This window comes from Monopterus albus, unplaced genomic scaffold (genome assembly GCF_001952655.1).
Source record: "Monopterus albus unplaced genomic scaffold, M_albus_1.0 scaffold9.1, whole genome shotgun sequence".
NCBI classification, from domain to species: domain Eukaryota; kingdom Metazoa; phylum Chordata; class Actinopteri; order Synbranchiformes; family Synbranchidae; genus Monopterus; species Monopterus albus.
The window spans coordinates 1,394,688-1,405,148 of NW_018127889.1; the positions used below are offsets into that span (position 1 = coordinate 1,394,688).

General features: G+C 41.7%; 1 protein-coding gene across 1 annotated transcript in view; it reads left to right on the plus strand.

The window, feature by feature from the left end:
* The window catches only part of syne1a (spectrin repeat containing, nuclear envelope 1a), a 120,823-nt gene that overhangs the window by 23,858 nt on the left and 86,504 nt on the right, over window positions 1-10,461 (plus strand). Inside the window, 18 exon segments of the mRNA XM_020587870.1 lie at window positions 89-197; window positions 303-464; window positions 559-726; window positions 925-1,089; window positions 1,917-2,057; window positions 2,284-2,444; window positions 2,888-3,044; window positions 3,863-4,090; window positions 4,234-4,332; window positions 4,602-4,789; window positions 6,521-6,644; window positions 6,828-6,994; window positions 7,207-7,360; window positions 7,497-8,167; window positions 8,682-8,861; window positions 9,053-9,206; window positions 9,450-9,608; window positions 10,269-10,451. Coding sequence (XP_020443526.1) covers window positions 89-197; window positions 303-464; window positions 559-726; window positions 925-1,089; window positions 1,917-2,057; window positions 2,284-2,444; window positions 2,888-3,044; window positions 3,863-4,090; window positions 4,234-4,332; window positions 4,602-4,789; window positions 6,521-6,644; window positions 6,828-6,994; window positions 7,207-7,360; window positions 7,497-8,167; window positions 8,682-8,861; window positions 9,053-9,206; window positions 9,450-9,608; window positions 10,269-10,451 — 3,370 coding nt within the window.

The following is a 10,461-nucleotide window of genomic DNA, read 5'->3' on the forward strand; positions in this document are numbered from 1 at the left end:
AATGAGAGGTAAAAACACAAAGTCCTTGAAGTAACTCCAACATCCTTAAGTGTGAGCTTTTCATCACTGATGCTGTTCCTTTTTATAGGTTCTGTGAACTTTCTGATTGGCTCTCATCTCAGAGGAGGCAGCTGAGGCTCTTTAGAGAGACTGCAAGAACTTCTACCCATCAGGAGCAAGTGGATGCTGCTGCTCCGGTGAGCCAGCAACCAGTTTTTGCTGCTCAGAGATGTGGTTATGATTCAGTACAGCCCAGCTTCAGTAAACCTACATTCCATTATTTGTTCTTCCACTATTTTCAGGCACTGCAACATGCAGTTGATGCCCGTGAGGAGAGTTTATTGTGGCTTAAAAGCCGCCTTGCTGGGCTGTCTGAGGTGAGTCCTGAACTGGAGGTCCAGAGACAGAGAACAGCCCTGGCCAAGCTCTCAACTGACCTGCGGGCACTTTCTTCACTCTGTCAGGTATTCCACATTATCCTGAGTGTTAGAAATGTGCCTTTTCTCAATGTGCTTTTTCAACAAAGTCATTGTCTGATCCTTTGTCTCTTTGTCACAGTGGGGTGAAGAGGGCTCTGCTATGTTCCAGTATGAGGAGCTGAGGGATGAGGTACGTGGCGCTCTGAAGGAGGTTCTGAGAGCACAAAGGGAGGCTGAGGAGCAGACCAGCAGGATTCTGGAAGCTGAGGACCTGGAAGAGGCCAAACAGCTTTACCTTATTCATCAGGTGTGTGTGTGTGTGTGTGTGTGTGTGTGTGTGTGTGTGTGTGTGTGTGTAAGGGCAAAACCTTAGTGTCAACTTAGTACAAAAATTTGCATCCATCAAAAGGATATGTTCAGATGACACTGACACAGCTCTGAGCCCACCACTCAAAATATTACACATCAATCATTTCATCTGACATGTTGTGCTCTTATTATATAGCAACACCTAAAGCACCTGCATGCTAACAGGAGAGAGGCAGAGCTTCTGGTGTCCCACTGCCACCAACTAGAGAAAGGGGAGACACTCAGTCAGTCTCTACGGGAACTGGAGGGAGCTTTCAGGGAGGTCGACCACAAATCAGGGACAAAAGAGCACAACCTGCAGGTAGACCAAACCTGTTTCTCACATGTCACTGTGCTAATGTTTGCATACTGTATGTGAGCATTATTGATTTCCCACATACACCCCTGCTGTGATCAATGACTGCTCTGTGTTGAACCTTAACCAGATATTGATTGTTATGCGCTATGTTAATTTTGTTTGTTCTGCCTTGAAACGTGTTTATGCAATTCAAACAGTGTTCTCGGTTTGATCAGAAAACCAACACATTTCTGTAGGAAGAGCTCTGGAGCACCTGTGTTCATTTTCAAAAGGAAAACCACTATACAACACCTTAAATCAACACTCCAGGGGCGCCCTGTAGTCGAGTGGTTGTGATACAGCGGACCATGTACTTGGCAGCATGCTGCATGTGTGACATTGACAGATTGAGTCCAACTGCTGACTTTTGTCACAGGTCTCCCCTGCTCTCTCTCAGTCCAAAACATCAAGGATAAACATTTAAGGTGTTGATGTCTGTCCCTTTGAACCGAAGGCCAAATTTCATTCGAAAATGAACGTATTACACCAAAGTTAAATGATTACATTGAGAGATTGGTGGTAGAAAATACAGAGAGTGAAGGTATTCTTTGTTGTTCTATTTTAAGTAACTCATTTTCTGTGAGCCCTTTTCACACTGTTTAAAATATAGCCTTCATGTGAACAAATAAAAATCAGCTGAAAATTTGTGGGATAAAATTAGCTTCTGTCATTTTGATGCATTGAATGACACCTACCGCTCAGGTATCCATTGCCTCTGTGTGTAAATGTAGTGGTTTCTGTATGAAACTTTACTCATGGGTATTATTCTGTTGTTTCTTTATCATCTCAAGGCCACTTTGAGCTCCTGGCAGAATTTTGAAGCAGAGAGAGAAGCAGTTTGCAGGTTTATCAGTAATACCAGCAACGAGCTACACAGAGAACTTATTTTCAGCAGCCTGGACAGCCTGAGAACTGAACTGGAGCACAATAAGGTGTGTGTGTTCTTGCACTTGCTGCATAGTGAGGACCAAAAAAATATTTTTTTCTACAGAGTGAGGACATTTCTGGAAAGTGAGGACATTTTAGCTGATCTTCACTTTCTGCAACATGTATTTGGGGGGGGGTGGTAAGATTGTATTGTGATTGTATTTCTGCGCATGCATATGCCAAATAACCTGCATTTGCTGATACAACATATTGGCTTTTTTCTGTCTGTAGGAGCTCTTCAGAGGCGTTGAGGACTATTGTGTGAGAGCAGATGTCCTAGTGGAAAAAGCAGCAGATATTCACCTTGGTCCAAAGAATCAGACTCTTCTTCTAGAGCAGGCTCAGTCCACCAAAGAAGCAGCCACACAACTTCAAGACCATCTGAACAAGAAGTAAGTCGGACTGTCTGATCTTCGCTTCCCCATCCTTTGAGTGATGTTTTTTAAATTCTATAACTTCCTCAAAATAAAGTTTCAAGTTTGATGAGATAAAATCAAGTAAAGAGGCAATTTCATCATTTCCCTGAGCAGGGCTTTTAGTTTAACAGCAAAATTGCATGTGTCATAGTAATTTTATACAAGGTGACAACAAAAATCATTATTTTTGCCCCTTTGATAAGCCATCTTATTTATGTGGAAAAGCCTGTACAGACGTGTGACAGGAGTCTGGAAAAAAGTAAAGCACATAATTAGGATCCTTCTATGCTCGTAATTTGAATTATTGCTGGGTAGCTTGTGAATTTCATACTGAGGAACAATGGAGTCTTACGATTATACTGCATTTTATTTTATTAATATGATTCTGGAAAGTAACTAGTAACTAAAAACTCTTTTAGTGTTGTCCAGCTGGAGATGATGTGTGTGTGGTGGGAGCGCTTCAGCAGTGAATCAGAGAGCTTCTCCTGTTGGATCATTGAGAAAGATAAGGAGCTGGATGCTGTCGACACCACCTCGTCCTGGGATCCTTTAGACAAAAACATCAGCATAGCGGAGGTATAGTATGTCTTGTATGATTATGTCATAGCATTTCATTCTGCGCCCCACCCCCCACCCCACCCCACGTGGTTTTTCTAATTATAAGTCAGTCCATCAGAGGCGAGACTAGTCTCTAATCTACCACTGACAGCACACTGCTGCTCCAATTTGTACACTACTTCAATAATCTCCTGTTATTCATAAATACATATTTGTCATCCAAACAGTTTTTAAAATATAGCTACAAGTGAAATGAGTCAAGCTAGCTGTCTAGACTTATGTGTGTAGTGTACAGCATCAGTGTGGCCCCAGGGTTATTAAGATTAAGATGAAATAAGATGATATTTTAGTCTATCCTCAAGGGGAAATTGGGTCAGCACTAGAGCAAAGACTAGCATGTAGAAAATAACTTGATCATATTGAAGAAAATATAATCTTGTCCAGCCAGACCTCAGCCTTGTCAATGTTGTGGAAGTCTGGGAAAAATTTGGTCATAAAAATTGGGATAACAAGACTGTGGAAATCCTGAGGCAGCCATTTGATTTGTTGTGACTTTGAAAACACTTTCTATCAGACACAACATAGTCACATTCCTTTAATACCCAACTTTCAGCCTTGAATTTTAATAGACCTCTAAGGACATGCCAAACGGCAGTCTCTCTTTGGCTGAAAAATAATCTATTCAAGAATAAAAGTAACAGGTTAGAAAGAATCTTCACTATACAGTATGTGTTATCAAATCTTCTTGTCCTCTTGTTCTGTTTATTGTATTTTTCTTCATTCTTACATTTTATCTTTTTATTTTCTTTTTCCTTTTTGCTGTTGCATCCCTCCAGGAGACAGGGGTGGCTTTAGAGGAGAGACGGGCAGCCTTGGCCCAAATGGAGGCAGACTGTGAGGCTCTGTCAAGGTTTGTGACCCCTGGAGAGGCTGGATGTATCAGGGCACGACTTGCCCAGATGACGCACTACTGGGAAGAGCTGAAGGGGAGAGTAGAGCAGCTCAAGGGAGAGCTCAACCAGTGTGCTTCTTACAGGCAGAGATACAGTGATAACCTTGAACAGGTATTTAGCTACACAGTTAATTAGTGATTTCAAGCCATAATTGCTTTTAAGATGATTTATTGACCCTCATCATTGTCTGAATGGTTGGTGCAACACTGCTGGTGTGTTCTTTTTTCGAATAACTGAAGGGTTTGTCAATTTAGATCAAGAAAACAGTGAATGATCTTAAAGAGAAACTTGACTGTCCAATCACATACTGCACGTCGTCATCTGAGACCTACAAAGTCCTCCAGGATCACATGGTGAGAAAATACACAAAATAATCTGAAGAGTGTGCTTTTTTTGTTTAGTTTTGTCTTCCTGCAAAATTAAATATAATTGAAGCATAAGAAAACATTTAATAAACATTTTGATCCAGATTTGTTTTCAGGTTTAAGCTGTTATCAACAGTATGACACTGTAATTTGTTATTTACCCCAGTGTTGGTCATCATTTTAATTAGCCCTGTGTTCAAGAATTAACTTTTAATTCTCTGTGATGCTGATGACAGGAGCGTTTCTGTTTCCTCCAGGAGGTCAACCAGACTGTTGAGCAGCTTACACCCAGGCTGATTGTTCTGTGTTCAGCCATAAAGAGGTTTGGGGAGAGCAGCCAGCTGGAGGAAGAGGTGGCTGACCTCCAGAAGCAACAGGGAGACTTTCTGGCAAAGGCTGCAGAGAAGCGGTCTACATTAGAGAGCCTTCTAGCACTGTGGCAGAGGTAAAGTAAACAGTATTGTGTGCCTATGTGCATAAATTAGTCTGAAACATTTTAGTATCTGTAAAAGATATGGTACTAGATTGGGGGGAAAAAATACTAATTCACCTGCATTTTTGTGAGCTAACCTAAGATTTTATTCATGCTGCACAGGGATGACACCACTGCTCTGTACTTGGTGTGTGTGTGTGTGTACCTTTTTCACTATACAGATGAGCACTAAAGGAGTTTATTTACTGTATTCCACTGACTGTTTTCCCTGTCAGCTTTGGTCCATACTCACACATTTATCTTGCTCTGATAGTTTAAACATTGCTGTTTCCCATTTCATTGCGCATGTGCTCTTTCTGGGGAATCTTCTTCTCTGTGCAAATTTCCTCTTTTATTCCTTGAATCATCTCCTCATCTTGGTGTGATATAGTGGCATGCAGGATCTTGGATCCTGTTTTTGTGGCAATGCAACAACCACCACAAGCAGCGCTTCAACAGTTTGTGGTAATTTCTTGTCCTTGAAATTTGCTATGCCCATCTGTGTGGTATTTTGGTGCCAAGCACAGAACTCACAGTGCACAGGTGGGTGGAGACGCATAAAGATGTGGGAGGTTCATTCAAACGAGGCAGAATAAAGCAGGACACATACGGTATGTTGACATACAGTATCTGCACCCTCTGGTTTGAGAATCACGACATCGGAGCACAGGGCCATTACACTCGGCCAGTGATTGTATTTACCTTTATTAAATCATGTGCCAATGACGCCAGACTTCTACAACGTACTCCATCCAGTAAAGCACACTTCAGAGATCAGACTGGTCTTTTATGCATTTTCTATTCGGTTGTTTAAGTGGGGGATGTTGGACTACAGCAACTTATCAGTTTTGTTTTTCATCGCCCACTTTCTTTTTAGTGAAAGTAACAGTTTATGTTTTATTCTTGAAATGCATTACAGTACAAATGCTGTTGTCACATTTTACTGTGTGATGTGACCATTTATTAGGTGAAATACAATAGAAATAAAACTGAAATAGTGTTTATGCAGCTGTACCTACATGAACTAAAATAGCAGGTGAGCATGGAGACACCCACACAGACGCCTGCTGTTCTGCACTTGTTGTTACCGTGGGCCCCTTGTCTTTAACTCAATCTGTCTGTCCCGCCTGTCAGCCATCACATTTCGGTTCTAATAATATGCTTTTCTTATCACTTTCTTTAATCACACAATAGACTTTCACTGGAGCAATTGTTTCTTATTCTTTGTATTATTCACAAGGAAAAAAGATCCAGTCACATGGTAACTGTTGAAAATGCTAATGCTTTGTTGTCTGATTGTAGCATTTACCCAGCCTGAGTGATTTGTTTTTTAAATGAACTGGGTTGTATTTCTGCTTCCAAACCTCTGCTGGGTTTATGTGTGTGTATGTGTACTGTTGTTTTGTGTTTCTCTGTTGTCAACCTCATCTCCTTCCCTGCAGGAGTATGTCTTAGGGATTACTTAAAGCACTGGGTGTGCTGGCAAGATATGGTTGCTCCATTATGACCCCGTCGCTGGTACTAAGCTGTGGTCAGATCAGAAGTGACACAGACAGTATCACTGTGTGTCATTGTATGTGTATACTTTAAAATCATAGGCTGTTATTGGGATCCATCTGCTGTTAAATCAACATTTATTCAATGTGTTCTAAAGATGATACTGCCCACATTTTATTTGAATACAAGCCACCTTTGTATCTACAGATATGAAAAGGAGAATTCATCCATGAAAAGCTGGCTTCACAGGTGTGAGTCTGTTTGCTGTCCAGACACCACACTGCTCTCTGCAGACAAAGTAAAGCTTAGGAATGAGCTACAAAATGTACAGGTAAATGATTTTATTATTCCTTATTCGTTTTTCACCTCTCATAAGTTTTGTTCTCTTATGATCTTTGTTGTAATTAATTATTCATGTTATATAGACAGTAGTTAATTCAACTCTTTTTAACCTATTTATACAGTGTGTTTTGTGCTTTTTTGTTTTACATGATTTTAAAATATTAATTCACAGGAAATGCAGGGGGAGGCACCGTCGTATGAGACTCTCCTCCAGGGTCTTGTGAATCTCGCACTGTGTCTGTATCCCACAGCGCCTGAAGCTTGTATCCAAGAGCTCAGTAATGATCTTACACAGCTACAGGACAGACACACTTCTGTGAAGAACAATTTATCACACAGGCAATTGTCTTTTTATACATTATAATACAGATAATTTATGTCAGTATATCGCTGCATGAAGGATACAAGGCATAGATAATGGCTGGATGGATATCTCTGCATTAATTGCTTCCACCACTTTTCTTAATAATACAGTTAACTTTTTAAGAGTACACCTGTCACACTACTAATCACTGTCCTGTTTTTCTTCCAAACATCCGGCTCTCCTTTAGGGTTGAGCTGCTGGAGTCACAGTTGTCTCACCTGGAGCTGTTTGATCAGACACTGCTGACTTTGACCCAGAGAACTGAAAACTTTCTGTCTGGCTTGAGGAGCTCTTCCAAGGTTGATATTACTAATGTTGAGGCTGCATTTACTAAGCTGAAGGTGAGCAATAAATCATTTGCTGTCAACAATGATGTGCGCTAGTCTCTGTATGCAGTGTTAAAGCAGTTAGAGCCTGTTTAAATTAATGACTGCTGGATCTTATAGAAATTTGTCCAATTAAATTGTCTTCTTACAGGAGCATGAGGTGCAACTCGAAGCACATGCATCACTGAAGGAGGTTCTCCACCAGAGAGAGTCCTCCCTACTTTGCTCTTCCACTCCAAAGGCCCAACAGCAGTTCCATTGCTGGAGGGAAGACTGCCTACAGCCCCTCACTGAATCCCAGCGTATCCTGCTCCTTCGTAAAGAGTGCCTGACTGTTTTAAACGCCTTTCTTGAGAAGCATGGAATGGCAGCTAAGGTTGTGTGCCGCCTTCACGAGGCTGTGGAGGGCAGGGGGAGCTGGGACTGCTCCAAAGCTGAAGAGCTGCATCATGGAATAGGGGAAGTGGCTAAAGACATAGCCCAGCTTGAGGCCAAGGCTGTTGGATTAGATGGGCAGCTGAGCAAGGCACACTTGCACCTGTGTGGGGAAGAGTGGCAGGGTTTCAGAGACTTGAGCCTTCCGCAAGGAAGAACGTCTTGCGGAAGAACGTCTTGCAGAAGACAGGCAGTGGCCCTCACAATGGCTCTGGAGGAGGTACAGAGATGTGTAGGATGGCGGCAGAGTGAAGCAGATGCTTTAGGAGCCCTGTGGAGCTCTTTCAGGGAAAGGAGGGAGGAGGTGATGAAGAATTTAAAGAAACTGGAAGATGAAATAAACCAAGAGGGGGCCAGAGAGAGCTCTGTGCAGGCCTTTCAAAAGAGGTATGTACATGGTAATCAAGATGCATAGACCTATACCGTATGACCTCTACAACCAGTATCACTATATGTCCATTGAAAACTGTTGTTGTCTGAGCTGAGCATGTGTTTATTCTTTTTTTGGACTAACAAATCCCTTTTTTGTTTTTTAATGAGCCTCTTACTAAACAGCATCAGAAATGTTCTTTGCAAAACTTTAATTTCACTCATGTTAAATAGCACTGCATTTCCATTTTTATTAAAAGCCAGACTTGACTAAATTAATTTTGTATACCTGCAGTTTTACACCGTGGAAACACATCTGCTGCTTCTATACCAGCTGTTGTTCTAAAAATATATTGCTAAATTTGAAATGCATCTGTGAGACTTACTGTGTGCTAGACTTCACAAGAACATACTGTATATGAATGAAGCCAAACTGCAGATGGATAGATCTATTAAAACTTTCTGAAAAATGAGATATGTTAGAAGCAGACTGGTAATCCCTATTGTTTTCTTCTTCATCTGTTTTTCCCAGGCTGCGTTTCTTCATCCAGCTGGAGGATGAGCTCCAGTCCTTGCAGCACTCCCAACAGTGGGTAGAGGAGAAGGGAAGCCAGCTGGCTCAGAGAGACAGTGAGCTGGCTGGGGAGGCTCTCAGAGAAGTAGCGTTGGTGAAGGCAACCTGTGAGAACGTCAGGACTCTGATCACCAAGGGGTAAAGGGACTCATTTAAAATCCTTCACTTTATTTGTTTGGTATTGCTGCGGAGAGTTTAGAGAGGCAGACAGTTCAGTTCAACATGGAAACACAACAGATAAAGAGCACCTGCTGTCACGTTTTCAATAATATGCCCTGCCGCTTAAAAATTAATAGCTTTGACCTTTTTTTCTCTGTTTTCTCCTGCAGACAGGAACAAAGCGGAATTGTGGTAGATCTTCTCCGTCAGTTCCACCACCTGAAGTCGCTCCTAAGCAGTGTTGTGGAGAATGCTCAGGCTGTTGTTCATAACCTTCCTGACCATAATCATAATGCGCAGGAGGCCAAAAAGACTTTCACACGGGTCAGAACTTTAAGTTTCATAAATGTAGCATATGATGAACAGAGAATGTAGCTGTGTCTTGTAACATATAATAATGTGTAATGGCCCATTCAACTAATTACCAGGACAGTAAAGACAGAATGTCACTGGAGTTAAATTAAACATTGTAAAAATGACTGTATTTAACTAAACTATATCACTGAATTTAAACAGACCCTAATGGTTTTCTGTTGTCATTCGTTCTGCTCTCCTCTGACTCTCCAGCATGAGACGGTTCAAGCTGAGCTGAAAGGCAAACAGGAAAAGATGGACCACCTCACCAGTACTGTCGAAGACCTGCAAAGAGAGTTGGAGAAGGTTCCCAACTCTGATACGTGGTCCATCCAGAGAGACATGGAGATATTAAGAGACCAGTGGCTGGAGGTGAGTAGTGCTCAACAGCGCATGCTGTGCCATACACACCTGCTTTGGTCTTGACAGCAGAAATCACTTGTGTTTTATTTAGGCAAATGTGTCACATCCCAGAGCTACCTGTAATTGGTCAGACATTGTGAAAGAATACTTTGTGTTTTGTGAAACGAATGCTTTGTCCTGATCCTAACAGATATTCCTAAAGGTTTCAGAATTGGTGGCCTATGTATGGAGCTGAAAAATTTGATAAGGACTACAAAGAGAATGAAGGGATTTGTGGTGCTGGTTACTAATAAATAAATATGTTATGATGTCCATTACGCCAAAAAATGGTGCCATTGATCTATTAATATTTATTTCTGTCTTCCCGTTTTTCCATTTTCTCCTCTTGTGGGATTTAGTTGGCTGCTCAGCTGTCACAGTTGAGACAGAAATATAAACAAGTCTAGACCTGTTATCTGCCTTTCTGTCTCTCTCACTTCTCATCCCCACATCTGTCAAACCAATTAAATCTCATTTTCCTTCCATCTCCCAGTATAGCATATTGTCCTTGTTACAGGGAGACAGAGAGAGACAATTAAACACAAAGAAGAAGAGGGATCCAACACCACATGCTAAATAAGCTGTATTCTATCCTGCACTCAAGCAGACTGCTGGTCTCTGTTTCTTCAGGTCTCGGAGAGAATACAAACCAACACAGAGAGACTGGGCTACTGTGTAACCCTATGGGACGATCTCAGATCTATGGAGCAGGACATTAACCAGTGGACCACCACCTCCGTTGCTGATCTCAGCGACAGTGTTGCCAATCTCAGTGACAAGGAGAAGACAGAGGCCTATCTCACTACATTTCAGGTCAGAGTGT